At 47.7% G+C, this 17824-nt stretch overlaps 1 protein-coding gene across 5 annotated transcripts in view; it reads left to right on the top strand.

Moving 5' to 3' along the window:
* PCCA (propionyl-CoA carboxylase subunit alpha) overlaps nucleotides 1–17824 on the top strand; it is a 421040-nt gene that overhangs the window by 278599 nt on the left and 124617 nt on the right. For all 5 annotated transcript variants that reach the window (XM_065409497.1, XM_065409531.1, XM_065409513.1 and 2 more), the window contains one exon: nucleotides 14011–14113. In XM_065409497.1, coding sequence (XP_065265569.1) covers nucleotides 14011–14113 — 103 coding nt within the window. The remainder of the gene's footprint in view (nucleotides 1–14010; nucleotides 14114–17824) is intronic.

Genomic DNA, 17824 nt, shown 5'->3' with positions numbered 1-17824 from the left:
CATACTCAGAACTGTAATTTAGATTAATGATATAGTGTATTGCTTTTGGTGAGATGCATATACATATAGTAGAGAGAGAGAATGTGTTTTTATATGTGTGTGTATATGTGTGATACATGCGTGCGTGAGTGTGTGTGTCTGTATAAAATATATGAAGTTGCTGAGTACAATATTCCCAGTTTTTAGGCCTCTGTCACATAATTTTTAGTTCTTAAAAATATCCCGTGAAAGTGCTGCTTTTATCTTTTCTGTGCAGTGATGAACTTTTATGTTGGAAAGTGTTGAAAGTACTCAGATAGTAAAGCTTAGATTTTTGTTTTGTTTGGCAGTACACTTCTGTTTAGAATTCCTTTAATCTATCCATTCCCTGCTTTTTTATTCATCTTGATAGCTGAAGGTTCTCGGAAGGATTTTTCTTTATATATAAAATTATTAAATTAATAATGCTCAAAAGTGTGAGGTTTTTCTTTCTTATTTGGGGGAGTGCCATGATAAGATGGACTCTTGTATGAGCTGTACAATTTCTATTTGCCTTTCTTGGGTTTTTTTTTTTGTTTTTGTTTTTTTTTGAAAATAACAAAAAAACCCAACAATTTATATGGTAGATCTAAAGTTTCATTAAAATTGCTTATGCCCTGTCCCAGGCATTTTAAGTGGGCCATCTGTCTAAACATCTCTCTATTTTTTCTGATCATTTCCTCGACTTATTCATGAGCCATGGGAGGGCTCCTTTGTAGTCTCCATGTAGCTGGTTCAGTCTACCCCCACTGAATACATCTATGTGCTTGCATAACATATCTTTTCACAGTGCTGGAAATTCTCTGAACTTGGTTCAGATGAATGGCCCACTTTCTGAAGGTCCTCCCTCCCCACCCCCCCGCAAAGATTTGTATGCAGAAACTGACCTCAGTGGTTACAGAATCCAGCACATTATTCTTGATCATTTTACAGGCCACCTGCTGTGAAAGTTATGATGAAAGATTTCTAATGATTCTTTGACCATTAACATTGTTTTAAGTCAATATTTCACTTTTATTTAACTGCTGAATAGGTAATTGTACAATTGAAAAACAGCTTTACTGAGTGTCACATAATCTAGTTTTGCAATGCTCATAATCCTTGATAATTGGAGAATTTGTTAGGATAGTTTGGGCTCTGTATTTACCTAAAATTTTATGCAGCAACAATATAAAAAGTGTAGAGCATTTGTAGGATTTTTTAGAACATTATAGCTCACATTTTGAATGGTAAGAAATCTATACTCAATTTCATGATCCTTTAGGAGCTGGTGACATTTATTGTAGCCGATTACATCATTAACAGCAATCGAGAGACAGGAGTTTATTTGCCACACACTACAGAAAATTGTAGTTTTATTGAGCTCCTCCATTCTGATTGGTTGGTGACAATCAAAGTGGACAGGCCTGGGGCAGAGCTATTACTTGATTTGCTATTGTGAATGTCTGTTTTCCTTGGTTGCTTGACTAGAATAGATAAAAGTTTACTTAATATGTATTTTCCAGGAACACAATAAGTGTGTGTCGATCTAAAATTTCAGCAGTTGGCAGTTTCCCTCACTGAAAACATATTGCAGCAAAGAAAAACAGAAGTATAATTGCTGCTGTTCATATAATGTTAAATAAACCTTTTATGGGTGGAGGAGGGAAGAAAAAACATATGTTCAGATAAATTATGAGACTAGGTCAGCATTTATTAAGTTCAGGATGATGTCAGAGATAAACAGGATGTAAATACTCCAAATTACAGACCATTTCCTCTATCGTATTCTTTAATAATGTAGCAAGAGAAATTTGCATAGAAGTGACTCTAATATTTAGGGCTAGATTATCCCCTTACTCCTGGTATGTGCCCGTCTACTGTTTTTCTTAACATTTCCCTCAGGTTCCAAGTACAGAGGCTCCGAATTATCTTAACTTCATAATACCTGTGTGATTGAGGGAGACATTGCTGTGGACCATGTTCACCTCTGCCCTATACCCTCTTCCTGTTGGTACTGTCTCTGCTTCTCCCCTGCTCTGCCCTTTCCACTGCAGTTCCTCACCCCTCTCCTCCTATACATGTTCACATAATACTAACCTCAAGGGAGAACAACACACAGTAGTCTGTGGAGGCCACCCCCCTCTACCCAATAACCATAAGCACATCCCCCCTCTCTGCACTTGTTTCCACCAGCACCCAAAACCAACCATTCTTTTTTGCTGTTGTACTAGTCCCACCATCCTTTGCCAGTCCCAAAGGATTGTGGGATTTAAGTCCCATCAAAGGAAGATTATGTGAAACTTTTTGCCCCAGGTCGAAAAAAGGTTGTCCCACACATTTTATAATGGTAAAAGTAAGTGTGTGTGTGTGTGTGTGTGTGTGTGTGTGTGTGTGTGTGGAGGGCGTGTGTCTGTGTGTGTTCACTTTCAGAAATGCTTTTGGTCTGGTACAGATGTATCAAATTTCAACCCAAAATGGAAAAGTTTATATAGTTATAAACCTCTGAAAATGACCCTCAAGAATGACAATGCTTGTGTAACCTTATCTAATGGCATTGGTATGTACTGCCTTTATAATAGGTAGAGACACAAGTACACGCACAAGTACATGTTAGCAATATCAGTATGCCAAGTTACAGAGGCATGTGATAAATGCATATTTGATTCTCTGCCCGCTATCTCATTTCCCAGGGCTACGTCTTACATTCCAAACCTCCAAGCAGCTTCAAATAACCATCCTTTTAAAAAACAAACACAAATCCCCACCCTTTATTTGGGCTAGGAATAGTTTGATGGAATCTTTGCCAGAGCCTTCTGCCTGGCCGACCAGGATAAACCACCATTCCTGGGTCAGTCCACCATTGATCCCTCTTTATACAGCTTTGGTCCTGGGCATTCAGCATTGTCCAATTCATTCAGCTGAGTTGTCTCCTGTACATTCAGGCCTGTTCCCCACTGTCACCAGGATTTCCTTTGACTCTAAGCCTCAGCATAGGGTGTCTCACTCCAGCCATACCACATGGATCAATTCAGGATATTTTTTCCATGGTATAGCTTCTAGGTTGGAGGCTGATCCATCTTATCCTGACATACCCTGCCCACTCAGAAGATCTAAAACAGCCTGGGTGTTGAGGAGAAAGCCACCTTCCCGCTCCTCCAGCAGTGAGTATTTTTCAGAGGAACAGCTAGGCTCTCAGCGATTGGCCAAAGACCTTGAAGTGGCCAGCGCTCTAGATCAAAGGACTCTGAGGAGTTCCCAGACAGGGAAAAAGCCTTGCCCATGCACAAGAAGAATTATTATTTTCCAGTGCAGCCTGACCTTCCAGATGTCATCAAAGAAACCTCTTCTTATCCTGGTGGAAAACTTTCCATTTCCAAGGCAATTTAGAAGCTTTGACTTCCCTTCTAAGTCTGGGAAGCTGTCCTTAGGTTGGACTTAGTAACTATACGAGTATGAAGAAACTACATCCTGCTGGAGGACACTCTGGCTCTAAAAGACTCATTTGAAAGGAAATTAATCTAAAGGTAAAAAAGATTTAGGGTTCTCAGAAGCTAACTTCCAAATCCATCTCAGTCAGTACAGCTGCAACCTACTGTTCCAAACCCATGGGCACCCAGTTAACAGAGCTGGAAAAGTCCCTTTGTAAAAGGATCCTGCAGTTTCAGGAAACAAGAGAATTGTACCTGGCAACAAACTTCAAACAAGACATGGCTCTCCATTCACCCTGCTGACCAACAGTGTGATAGAAAGAGGGAGCCTATGACTGTGCTCATGGGCGTTTGACACCCAGGCATAACTGGGATAGTAGCCATGCTTTTCAAGAAGGAATAAACTCGATAAAGCTGAGCAAGAAAGGCTGAACAAAAATAATCTCTGCTGGGAGAGCAAGATAGTTTTTTTTTTTTGTCTTTGATTGCCAGCAAAGTCAAATTTGTGAGGTCACTCCCAGCCAAATCCAACACGAGCAGGACCAAGCCAGCACACTATGCCCAGGGTAACAAATAATCGGATGCTATGCTGGCAATGAGTCTGATCTACTGATAGCCTGGGGAGTAGACTTCACCTCTTTCACGAGAACTAGGGAGATCTCAGCACAAACTGCTAAATCCTATCAGTCGTTGCATCAGGACACCATATAGAATTCAACCAGGCACCACCAAGAACCCACTAAACTCATCCTGCTCTGACTCCTTATCCCAGGAAATGTTGGGAGAGCATCACACTGTTAGCTACCTCCTAACTATGCAGGAAATTTCCTGATTCCAGTGTCTGTACTCTTCTACTTGCTATCCCGCAGAGATCAGGATAAGCGTATCTGGGTGGGATCTAAAATGGCTAAATGAGTTTATGACATACAGGAACTTCAAGATGGAGACCTGGAGAAATATCATTGCTAACAATGCTCCATGGAGATTTTCCTCAAATCTGTTGTTTTGGCATTTGCTTCTGTATGCCAATAGAAGAGGCTTGTCACTGGATCTTGTCCATATCATTTTTAGTATGTTATTTACAAGTGTTGTGGGTATAGACAGCATCTCTAGGTAAGATCACCTGGGAATTTTGGAGTGGGTCATACTTGAGAGGGGATGCTTTTGAGTCCAAGGTCAAGATTTTCAAAAGTGACTAGTGATTTTGAGTAATGTGGCCACCTCAAACGATTGAAGATACAACTTGTATACTACATCATACTATCTGTGTTCCAGGTGCATATGTAATATGTATGTGTGTTTATAATGAAGAGCATGTGTATTTATAAGGAGGATGAGGAAAAATAGGTATCTGCGTAAAATGAATTCCAATGCTATACAGGTAAAATTATTATACAAGAATAAAAATAAAAAATTGAGAAGAAAAAAGATATATGGATTATTTATCAAGGATGTGCCTTTTGGAGCAAAAATAAGATGCTTTTAATTTTTCTTTTTAAAAATGCAACGTGGGGCACCACCGTACACACTTCAGCTTCTCTCAGTGTGGAAATACAAGCAGTTGGATGAGTCTTTGCATGTATGGGGCTGTAATGTGATCTACAACCCCCTTACTAAATGTGGATGGGGGGAGGAGAGTCTCTCCTGTTTACAAGCAAGCAGCTTGATCACAAACCCACGCAGCTGCCAGTCATGGAGGCAGGCACACACAGCTGCAACCAACAGAGGAAACAAGGCCTGCTCTAAAGGGGAGAGTGCAGAGAAGGAATGGGAGTCCGAAAGACTTGGGATAGTAAGGTGGTGACAGCCCTGCCCCAGGCTGCCTCCAAGAAAACAGCCAGGAGACTGCAAGAGACTGCAAACCCAAAAAGTGAAGGGTTGACAGGCTTAATTGAAGGTGAGGGTCCAGGAACTGACCTGACTGAGAGAAAACTAAGCTGGCTCAGAAGAAGCTGAGGCCTCTTGGTGTGGTTTCCTGGGGGCCTAAGGATATGGTGAGCAATAACAGGTGAATACAACAGATGGGGCAACTCAAGTTAACAGTGGGACATTTATAATTAAAGGTTAAGTCATGTGTAGTCTTGTGAAAAGAAGACTGAGTGGGAATCTGATAACAGTCTTAAATATGTTAAGGGCTGTTATTAGGGTTGCCAACTTTCTAAGCGTACAAAACCGAACACCCTAGCCCCGCCCCTTCCCCGAGGCCCTGACCCCCACTCACTACATTCCGCCTCCCTCAGTGGCTCGCTCTTCTCCACACTCACTCACTTTCACTGGGCGGAAGCAGGGGGTTGGGGTGTGGGAGGGGGTGAGGCTCTAACTGGGGGCGAGGGCTGCGGAATGGGACTGGGAATGAGGGGTTCAGGGTGTGGGAGGGGGCTCTGGGCTGGGGCAGGGGGTTGTGGTGCAGGAGGGGGTGAGGGCTCCAGCTGGGGGTACGGGCTCGGGGTGGGGCCAGGGATGAAGGGTTTGGGGTGCAGGAGGGGGCTCCAGGTTAGGGGCTGGGGCCGAGAGATTCGGAATGCGGCAGGGTACTGCGGGTTGAGTCAGGGGTTGGGATGCAGTAGGTGCACCTATCCTGTCTCAGCGCTGTGCCCTGGAAGCGGCCAGCAGGTCTGGCTCCTAGGCATGGGGGGCCAGGAGGCTCTGCGCACTGCTCTCACCCACAGTCAATGCCCCCGCAGCTCCCATTGGCCATGGTTCCCGGCCAATGGAAGTGCAGAGCCAGTGCTTGGGCTGGACGCCTGGCAACCCTAGCTGTTATAGAGGATGATGATCTATTCTTCTTCTTGTCCACTGAAGGTAGGACAAGAAGTAATGGGCTTAATCTGCAGGAAGGAAGATTTATGTTAGTAATTAGAAAATGTTTCTAACTATTGGTATAGTTAAGCTCTGGAATAGGCTTCCAAGGGAGGTTGTGGTATTCCTGTCAATGGAGGGTTTTAAGAACAGACAAACACCTGTGAGGGATGGTCTAGATCAGGGGCCAGCAACCTTTCAGAAGTGATGTGCCAAGTCTTCATTTATTCACTGTAATTTAAGGTTTCACGTGCCAGTAATACATTTTAACGTTTTTAGAAGGTCTCTTTCTATGTCTATGTGACGGTCCACGCCCCTAAGGTTGCGGGCGGCGTGGACTATCCGCCACCGTCTGTCAACTAGCCCTTTAATCCAGGGCTGTATAGCCTAGCGGCCAAAGTCTATGACGTCCCCTTTGCCTCAAGGGGACGCAGCCTAACGGCAAGAGTCTGGAACCCAGCCCGTGGCTACCGGGCGGTAGGGCCTATAGGCCAGAGTCCCGGAAGCGACCCTCGGGCGGAGGGTAGCGTGGCCTAGCGGCCGGAGTCCCCAAAAGCGACCCTCGGGTGGAGGGTAGCGTGAGGCTTTTTCACCAACTCAGTGGGGGGGTTCCGACCGAAACACGCTGAGATTCCCCGGGGGGGGGGGGGGGAGGTACCACTCTGTCATCCTCCCGGGGTCCCTTCCTACCAGAGTCTCCGCTGGGGTCTCCCAGGAGTCGACGGGTCCTTGGTGCTCGGCGAGTTCGGTCGGCCCCTGGGTCTCCTCTAAGCGCCGGGGCGCCTGCGGGCCGTGGACGGCGTCTCTTCCCGGCGTAGCCACCGGCTGTGGCTGGTCCGCCGCAGGAGCTTCCCCGGCAGGTCCTTCGCCTACGGGCTCCAGCCCAGACTGAGCCGGTCTCCCTCCCTTTATACTCCTATAGCACTTGGAGCATGCCCAGTCAGTCCCTGGGGCTTAACTCCTTCTGGGCTAAGGCGGGGTTGCCTGGCCCCGCCACACACCCTCCCCCTTAAGAAGGACCGTCCCCGGGGCTGGTCCGTCTCCCCAACCTCCTTTCCCTGTCTAGAAAAGAAATCCGCGTTAGCATGCGCCTTACCCGGACGATGAAACACGCGGAAGTCGTACGGTTGGAGGGACAGGTACCAGCGCATAATTCGGGGGTTCGCATCCTTCATGCTGTGTATCCATCTGAGGGGGGCGTGGTCGGTGATCAATTTGAAGGTATTCCCCAGTAAGTAATAGCGCAGGGCATCAATGGCCCATTTCGCCGCCAGGGCCTCTTTCTCGATTGTCGCGTAGTGTTTCTCGCGAGGGAGTAGTTTTCGGCTTAGATATAGGACTGGGTGTTCCTCCCCCTCCCATTCCTGGGAGAGGACCACCCCTAAGCCTACCTCTGACGCATCTGTTTGGAGAATGAACTCCTTTGAAAAATCGGGGTGTCGCAAGACCGGCTCCTGCATGAGTCTGTCTTTCAGCGTCCTGAAGGCCTTGTCACACAGGTCGGACCATTGTACCTGTTGTGGCTGGGAGTTTTTTGTCAGGTCCGATAGGGGTGCAGCTATGGACGCAAAGTCCGGTACAAAGCGACGATAGTACCCGGCTAGTCCCAAGAACTGGCGTACCTGTTTCTTCGTCGTGGGCGTAGCTGTGTCCATAAGGGCTTGGACCTTATTGATTTGGGGGCGCAACTTCCCTCCCCCTACGACATACCCAAGGTAGGTCACCTGTTCCTGGCCGAGATGGCATTTCGCCGGATTGGCCGTGAGCCCAGCTGCTCGAAGGGCCTGGAGGACTCCCCTGAGGTGGCGAAGGTGGTCTTTCCAGCTGCGACTGTAGATCACGATGTCATCTATATATGCCGCTGCGTATTGATCGTGAGGCAACAAGAGCTTATTCATCAGCCGCTGAAACGTTGCTGCAGCGCCGTGTAACCCGAATGGCATGGTTACAAAGTGGAAGAGGCCGAAGGGTGTTGGGAAGGCCGTTTTCTCTTGGGAATTGGGCGTAAGGGGGATTTGCCAGTATTCTTTGGTTAAATCTAGGGTCGACAAATACCTCGCTCCCCCGAGTCGTTCTAGGAGTTCTTCTACCCGGGGCATCGGGTATGCGTCGAACCTAGAGATGGCATTAACCTTCCGGAAATCGATACAGAATCGAGTGGTCCCGTCGGGCTTTGGGACCAGAACAATGGGGCTACGCCATTCACTCTTCGACTCCTCGACTACACCCATTTCAAGCATTGTGTCCAACTCTTGTCGCACCGTGGCCCACATCTTCCGTGGTATGGGACGATGGTTATCTCTCACCTTCTGGCCCGGCGTCGTCGCGATATGATGGCTCGTCAGGTTGGTTTGTCCCGGGTGGGTTGATAGCACATCGGGGAAGTCCTTTACAAGCTGCGATATTTGGTCTCGCTGTGCCTGGGTAAGGCCGGCCCCGAGTGTCGCTGGCTTGTGGTCTAAGGGTTCCCCTGCTAGGGGTCCCAATTCTGGGTCTGGGGGTGAGAAGGTGATGAACAAGGATTCCCTAACCTTCCAGGCCTTTAAGAGATTCACATGGTAAGTCCGGGTGTCCCTCCGCCGTCCCGGTAACCGGACTTCATAATCTACGGGTCCGACCCGTCGGATCACCTCGTATGGTCCCTGCCACTTGGCCAGGAGCTTTGATTCAGCCGAGGGTAGCAAGAGTAACACCCGTTCCCCGGGGTTAAAGCTACGTGCCTTAGCCCCTCTGTTATATAGTCGAACCTGCGTCTCTTGGGCCTGTTGCAGATGTTCCCGGGCAAAACCCCCCAAGGTTTGGAGCCGTTCTCGCAGACGTAGCACATACTGGGTGGTTCTGAGCACGCGAGTCTCCTGAGTCTCCCAATCTTCCCTTAAGAGGTCCAGGATCCCTCGGGGCTGCCTGCCGTACAGAAGTTCGAAGGGCGAGAACCCGGTTGACGCTTGGGGTACTTCTCTTATGGCAAACAGCAGGGCGGGCAATAATGTATCCCAATGGCTGGGGTCTTCCTCTACGAACTTCCGCAGCATGGACTTCAGGGTACCATTAAAACGCTCCACCAGCCCGTCTGTCTGGGGATGGTAAACTGACGTTCGGAGCGTCCGTATTTTCAGGAGGCGGCACAATTCTGCTATCAATTTCGAGGATACGTTAGTACCCTGATCCGTCAGGATCTCCGCAGGTATCCCGACCCTAGCGAAGACCTTCACGAGTTCGGTGGCAATTACCGGTGCCGTGGCCGCCCGGAGGGGAACAGCCTCGGGGTACCGGGTCGCGTAGTCCACGATTACTAAAATAAATCGATTCCCTGTCTTGCTTCTTTCTAAGGGTCCCACTAAATCCATTCCGATACGTTCAAAGGGTACGCCGACCACCCGCATGGGTATTAACGGGGTACACCTTTTGGTCCCGCCCGTTGGCATTCTGGGCAGGATGCGCAATATTCTCGGACTTCTTGGTGAATGCCGGGCCAAAAGAAACGGCGGGCCACCCTCTGAAGGGTCTTTTCCCGCCCCAGATGTCCAGCCCATGGGTTGGCATGTGCCAAGTGTAGCAGGCCTCGTCGCAACCTCTGGGGAACCAATAGCTGTCGGAGGGCCTCAGGCGTATGGGGCTCCTGCACCACCCGATATAGGCTGTCCCGCTGGACCTCGAACCGTGGCCCCTGTGGGAGTCTCAGGGGTACGTCCTCTCCCGCTCCGGGGGCAATGGCCTGCTCCCAAGCCCGACTCAGCGATGGGTCCTCTCTCTGTTCCCTCACAAAGTCAATATCTCGTTCCACCTCCCTCTGAGCCTCTTCCATGGGTTGAGGTTGGGCTTCGGCGGGCGTCTGCCCCGCTGTAGACATCCCCTCCCCGGGGTCTGTCTCTGACGTGTGTCCGAGGAGTTCCTTTCCTGGAGACGTAGCTCCTTCAATTTGCGGAGCTGACAGTTGATACTGTTGGAGGACCTCCCTAAACTCGGGCCAATCCTGTCCCAGCACTACGGGGTAGGCCAATCTGGGGGCTATGCCCACGTGGAGGACTTCCTCCCGCTGCCCTATCCCCATCCTCACCCAGGCGGTGGGATAAGGGCGGATGTCCCCATGTACACACTGTAAGTGTATCTTATCCTCCGCAAGTCTAAGGTTCGGGACCAGCCCCTCCCGTACGAGGGTCTGACTACATCCTGAGTCTACGAGCGCCCTCGTGTGGATCCCCTCGACCCGCACCAGAACCACTAATTTCCCTGGGCCCCTTTTCCGGGCTCTATGACCAGCAACCCATACTTGCCCATAGTTACAATCCATAAAAGGACATTCCCGCTGAAAATGTCCCTCTTGCCCGCACTCCCAGCAGCGGTTCCGGCCCTCCGCGGGTCCGTTGCCTTCCCTGGTTGGGCTTCGTCCCCCTTGGGGTGGCCGTTCCCTTCGACTCGGCCTCCGAGGGACTTCCCGCCTGGGTCCGGGATTGTGGAGGTTAGTAGGTGCGGGTTGGATATGAGGGGTAGGTTCCCGAGCCTCCGCTCCCCGAGGGCTTCCTCTGTCTGGGCCTTCTCTCCGGCTCAGGTTTCCGGACCTAGGGGGGTGAGTCTGGGCTTCCTCAGCTGCTAAGTAATCCTCCATCAGGCCCACGGCCGCGGACAGGGTGGCCGGTCGGTGACGCTGTACCCATGCTTTCCCTTCTTCTGGGAGGATCTGGGTGAACTGTTCGAGGGCCACCCTTTCCGCTATGTGTGGCCCGGTCAAGCCCTCAGGCTCCAACCATCTCCAACAGAGGTCTCGTACCCGTTGGGCCACGGCCCGAGGCCGAGCTCCAGGAGGGTACCGTTCTTTACGGAGGCGCTGGCGGTACATCTCGGGGTTAATGCCGGTCTGGTCTAAGATGGCCGCTTTCACCCGGGAGTAGTCCAAGGCCTCTCGGGAATCCAGGTTACGGGAGGCCATCTGCGCCGGTCCCGTTAAATAGGGGGCCAACATCGTGGCCCAGTGTTCTGGGGGCCACCGAGCAGCGGTGGCGATCCGCTCGAATGTAACCAGGAATGCTTCAGGGTCATCGCCTGGTCCCATCTTTGTGAGGCGAACCGTTAGTCCCCCCAGGTGCTCCACAAGCCCCGCGCCTGTGGTGTTGGGGGCGGGAACTCCTGGTGGTCCCATTACCGTAGCTATTTGTTGGACCAGGCGCTCTTGTTGTCCTTGGTATTGGGTGGCCAACTCCCGAAGGAGTTGCTGCTGCTGTTCCTGGTGCTGGGTCATCTGTAGCTGCTGCTGGCTGGCCATCTGTTGCAGCAGGTGTGTCTGTTGTTGTCGCTGTTGGGCCACCTGTTCTTGCTGGTTCTCCAGCCACCACTTTAAAAGTTTCTCGGCATCCATCTTAGACGGCGGGAGGGGTTCCGTCGTCTAGACTCCGAGTATTGGACCTCTTAGCAGGTCTGGGGCGTTGCCCACATTCTCCACCAAGTGTGACGGTCCACGCCCCTAAGGTTACGGGTGGCGTGGACTATCCGCCACCGTCTGTCAACTAGCCCTTTAATCCAGGGCTGTATAGCCTAGTGGCCAAAGTCTATGACGTCCCCTTTGCCTCAAGGGGACGCAGCCTAACGGCAAGAGTCTGGAACCCAGCCCGTGGCTACCGGGCGGTAGGGCCTATAGGCCAGAGTCCCGGAAGCAACCTTCGGGAGGAGGGTAGCGTGGCCTAGCGGCCGGAGTCCCAAAAGCGACCCTCGGGCGGAGGGTAGCGTGGCCTAGCGGCCGGAGTCCCAAAAGCGACCCTCGGGTGGAGGGTAGCATGAGGCTTTTTCACCAACTCAGCGGGGGGGTTCCGACCGAAACACGCTGAGATTCCCCGGGGGGGGGGAGGTACCACTCTGTCACCCTCCCGGGGTCCCTTCCTACCAGAGTCTCCGCTGGGGTCTCCCAGGAGTCGACGGGTCCTTGGTGCTCGGCGAGTTCAGTCGGCCCCTGGGTCTCCTCTAAGCGCCGGGGCGCCGGCGGGCCGTGGACGGCGTCTCTTCCCGGCGTAGCCACCGGCTGTGGCTGGTCCGCCGCAGGAGCTTCCCCGGCAGGTCCTTCGCCTACGGGCTCCAGCCCAGACTGAGCCGGTCTCCCTCCCTTTATACTCCTATAGCACTTGGAGCATGCCCAGTCCGCCCAGGGAGGCGGGACTTCCGCTGTCAGTCCCTGGGGCTTAACTCCTTCCGGGTTAAAGTGGGGTTGCCTGGCCCCTCCCTCTAGTCCCTGGGGCTTAACTCCTTCTGGGCTAAGGCGGGGTTGCCTGGCCCCGCCACAGTCTATAATATATAACTAAACTATTGTTGTATGTAAAGTAAATAAGGTTTTTAAAATGTTTAAGAAGCTTCATTTAAAATTAAATTAAAATGCAGAGCCTCCCGGACCGGTGGCCAGGACCCGGGCAGTGTGAGTGCCACTGAAAATCAGCTCGTGTGCCGCCTTCAGCACGTGTGCCATAGGTTGCCTATCCCTGGTCTAGATTTACTTGGTCCTGCCTCAGCTCAGGAGGCTGCAAAGACTTCCAGCCCTTCCAGCCTTACATTTCTATGATTCTATAATTAGCATAATATGCAGTGGATACAGTGCTTCAGCTGCCCAGTAGTTATCAAGCGTTTTGTAAGCATGACAGCAGGGTTGAATTTTAAGGAGAGAGTTAAATGTGGACAGTGTAGTGGATTTTTACAGGGTGTTCTTGCTATGCATAAGAGGCAGCACAGGAGACCAACTGGCACATAAAAACATCAATTCAATGAAATTCAGAGCTTCAACCAACCTGAATTACTATTTATTTATTTGTGCTAAAATTGTGCCTAGAATCCCGAACAATATAGGAAGCCTATTGCACTTGCCGGTGCTCATACAATAGTCAGAAATAGTCTCTCCAAAAATTTCCGGTTTAAATTAAGACACAACAAGTTAATGTAACAAACTATAGGGAAGGCAAGATAAAGGTGACAACTGATACATAACATATGTATAGACCTACACATTACAAATAAATATAGTTTAAAACAAAACAGCTAAAAATTATTTTCTACTTTTTTTTTCAAACCTGCCAAGACTTGAGTTCCAGGTTCTGGTTCCCTTGCTGTATCTTTGACCACCTTGATGTAACATAAAAGATGCACTTCCCTGGGTTATCTTAAGTTTGTGAGGTCATAGATTATTATGGGAGGAATATAGAACTCTGCTCTCAAGTCCTGGCATGTAAAAATCTTCAGTTTATTGTATCTACAGAGATCCGTCATTAATATATAAAATACATATATTGTTAAAAATAATGTATGGATATTATTCGTTTGGCTGGATTTACATGCTTTTGTGTCTAACTGGCCTTTAACTTAGGTTTGTTGTGCATGATTATGATGTGAAGGTGATGGTGAACCACTTCTGCTCTTGAAGGTCCAAGTAGTCTTTTTATTTTTTCAAGTGCCACTCTTCCTTCCCTCTCCTCATCTGTTTTTCACTGTTTGCAATATCCCAGCAACCAACGATGGCTGGATTTTGGGATTCTCCTCAAATTTTATCAGTACATTTCAGTGACACGGGGTGTCAAGGCAAAGCAGAAAATATCTCAAAAGGCTTCTCCGCTAAAAAGTTTTCGCCTTATGTGCCATAATGGACAAAAAAAAATATCTGGTAGTTTTCCCAAACATGCTCCCTGACTGTGTCAATAGGGTTAATGATGTTTAAAATCCTTTATGAAGACCCTATGAAAGAAGTTCATGTGATTAAAAATGTGGACAACCTGAAAATGCTGTTAAAATATTCTTTTTCCTTTCCTTGCTTTAGAATTTCTCTTGCTAAGCTGGATCTGAACAACTGGGAGCTGTCGGTACAGTTAGGAGACGGAACTTACTCTGTTACAGTTTCAAACAACGGGTCAACATTCTCTGTAAGTTTTGCTCATTTTCTAAGAAATGTGAGGCATTGAGTCAGTGTATATATTCTTGATTTGTGGTACAGATCTCTCATCTGTTCAGTGCACTAGCACAGTTACACATTTGTTTCATCTTCTGCAGGAGGCCTTGCTGTAAATTAGAATACCATCCTCCATATGCTAATTAAGTGGTACATTTCCCGTACAGGGATTTATCTACACTCTAAAGTCAATGAAACATTTTTGTATTCTACTTTCTTCTTATATTTATTTTCTAATTAACAAAATTGTTGTTTAATGCCTTACTTAGAAGTGAGCTTTTATGCTGTGCCACAAGAGGTATTTGAGAGCAAGAAATTAAATTGCAATGTAAGATACTGGTAAAAATCAAACAAACTAACCAGGAAAAATGCATAATCGGGATGACTGTAGCAAGCTACCATTAAAACTGAGGGTGCAAATACAGTAATTAGCCACAATATGCTGACACTTCATTTTGTGTCTGGAAACCATTTGCTTCAGATGCACAAATATACGTGATTTAGCTTTTACAAAACTTGCTAAATAATTTCTTTCCTCTTGTGATATTAAAGAGTGAAAGGCATAAAGCATTGCATTATATTAGGATTATGGTGGAACCACGGATGATGATGATGAAATAAAATCAAGCTAAATCGGAGGTAGGTTAACTTGGAGAGTTGGGGAAAAAAATATGTGGAGGAAATTTGTTTTTATAATTCTGCAGTGCTGATTTCAAAGCTAATCTGAGAGTTTTAAGAATGGACACAATTTACATGAAGTCTGTCAAAGCTTTAAGGCTGGTATTTTCAAAAGAACTTCAAATTGATGCAGCTCCTCAGAAAATCCCAACTTAAATATTTCATGTCATGAATATGGCTTTCTCAAGTTGTTTTACTTTTGCTTTGTTTAAAACCTCTCTGAAAAAAGAGCAAAGATGTAATGATTTTAACTAAATATTAGTCAGATTTTAGGGGGTGTGGCTGCTTGCGGCCACTGAGCAGCTCTGGGGTCCCTCTGCCACAGCTGCTGGGCACTTCAGTGGTCCCTGCCGGTGGCCGGTCAGTTGCAGGGGCTCCCCCCGATACCACTGGTGGCAACTGGGGAGATGTGTGTGGGGGTGTCCCTTCCAGCGGCCGCTGAGCAGATCTGGGGTGCCTCTGCCACCGCCAGAGGCAGCTGGGAGCTGCGGGGCAGGAGGAAGGGACCAGCAGCTCACAGCAGCTGAGCAACTGCAGGGGGGGCCCCTGCCAGCAGCAGCGGCTGGGGAGCTCAGGGGTCCTCGCCGGCAACCAGTCAGTTGCAGGGGGTCCCACAACTGCAGCTGCGGGAGGGTCGCCTGCAGCGGCTGGGCTCCTGCTACTGACTTCAGCAGGTGTTACTGAGCATGCTCAGTTTGTGTGAGCATGCTCAGTACACCCTAACTAGTAAATTCAGTCAGATAGCAGTTTTTCACACTACAAGGTGGCTAGTCAGCTGCGGGGGCCCCTAGTGTCGCGGAGGTTGCAGTAAGTCACAAATTCTGTGGCTTCTGTGACCTCTGTGACATAATCGTAGCCTTATTTATTATGCGAAGAAGAAAGTAGCTTCGAATCCTGACTAGTGCCTGGTTAATGCCCATTTGAAAAATTCTATGAACTCCTTAAAGAGTACAGTCCTCAGAGTCTTGTGTATTCCATTGTTCCATAGCTGTGGGAGTCACCCTTGATGTGGAATTGTGGTGCAGGTTCTAAGGTTTTGTCTTCACACACATTTTCCTTTGAATAACTAAGTGTTTTTTTTTTAACCCAGTTAATTAATTTGGTGCAAATTTGTATTATTTTTGTTCGAGGGTCTTATTTCAGTTTAGTTTAATCTGGTTTAAAAAAGTAATAAATAGAGCGAAACTGAAATAAGACAGTTTACATGGAAACTTGCCCCAGTTTAAAAACACACCATTCGTTAAACTGGTGAAAGTTTGTGTGGAAAAGGCCTTTAAAACCAGAATTATGTTTCTGCCCCTTGTAGTTATAAAGATAACGTTGAAAACACCAAGTGTGTTACCTTCTAGAGTCTGGACAAAGCCTGGTAGCCTGAGAGGTGTAAACTGCCCTGTTCGTCTCAAACATATAAAAACTGAAGAGGGCAATTTAAATGCCAGTATTATTTTTAGCAGTTTTAGCAGGAAAAAAGCGCATGTGCATATCCCACAATCAAAAACGGTCTCCCCAGCTGTCCACTAGCCGGCTGCCAAAACCTCCAGCTTCTTCAATGCCAAAAACAGCAACATATCAAAAAGTGAAAATGTTGTGACAGTCTAAAATAAATGGAATTTAATATCAAAATAAATAACACAGGAGGAGTTGTACTGATTGAATTAACTATGAAAAATAATACAATAAAACCATCAATATTTTAATTTAAGTGAAGCTGCTCCAGAATTTCCAGTCTGTTGCCGCACAGTGAACCCAGATTTTTAGGTCCAGCTTGTCATGGACTCTTTGGTTCTACGTGCAATTAAAATGACATCACCACCATCATAATCAAAGGGTAAAGAGTATGGTCTAGGAAGGAATGAGTAACTTAAAAGTAAACCTATTTTCAGTACTTAAACTGTAACTTAAAGGAATTTATTATCGTTTCATGCCACTTTGCCTAAGAGAGAGAGGCTGGGGGGCAGGGCAACAGGAAAGTACTGCTTTACAGAGTTCCAGCAAGGCAGAACAGGATGGCCATGGGGCTTCCTGCCCTTGTCCCAGCATCCTAGGCAGCATGCTGCTACTTTTCCCTCAGGTTGTGTTGCAGTGAGGCAGACAGGAGCCCTCATGGGCATCCCTATACAGTGTCACTGGCCAATATGTAATAAAATGAAATACATGAGAGAGAGAGGAGTAACTGGACCCTGTGCAGTCTAGAGGTTCAACCAAATGGACTGAGAGTCAGTAGCTTTCTGGGTTCTAATTCTCGGCTGGCCAATAACTTGCTATGTTCCTTGGATAAGATACTTTATTTCTTTGTACTTCAACCAACCTAACTGGAAATTGGATGAGATAGGTGAATCTCATAGAAGACCAAAGGCTACATCTGACCTAAACTTTCCTGGGTGCAAATATATTAGATAAAACCCAACCCTGGAGATTGTAAAGCAAAAGGTAACCATTATTCAACACCAAGACCATGATAAGAGCAGGTTACTGGATAATTAAAGAATGACACATCATTCTGTGTTTGTAATTTTTTGTCAAATTTCTTTTTATCCTCACCTACCTCATGGTGGTTTATGGGTCACTGTAATAAAAATGATCAAATCAAAACCTTCTGAAACATTATTTTAAAAAATTGCGATGAGAAGAAAAAACCCTCTTAAAACTTTAAACAAGGGGCAGAGAAGTCCTGTTCCCGAGAATTGGATGTAATGTACTATGGAAAATGCAAACCCCAATTGCACTGACTTTCCAGTCAGATTTTTCACCTAGAACGTGAAGAAGCAAATACAAGCCACATGTTGAACTTTTAGATTTACTCTTCCCTGTTGCAATGACATGATCAGGGATGCTGACTTTGTGGGATGGATGCCCTCATCGGTTGTGACAGAGGTAGCTGAATCAATTGTTCAGTTGGATAATTCAGTGATCAGTGAAGGGATCATCTTCCCAGCACCATTTGATCCATGGGCCATCTTTATAGTTTTCTTCTCTTACTGTTATCATAAGAGTAATAAAAAATATT

This window comes from Emys orbicularis, chromosome 1 (assembly GCF_028017835.1).
Source record: "Emys orbicularis isolate rEmyOrb1 chromosome 1, rEmyOrb1.hap1, whole genome shotgun sequence".
In the NCBI taxonomy this organism is placed as follows: domain Eukaryota; kingdom Metazoa; phylum Chordata; order Testudines; family Emydidae; genus Emys; species Emys orbicularis.
Note: the sequence above shows the minus strand (reverse complement) of the source record. Positions and strands in the feature narration are given on the sequence as shown.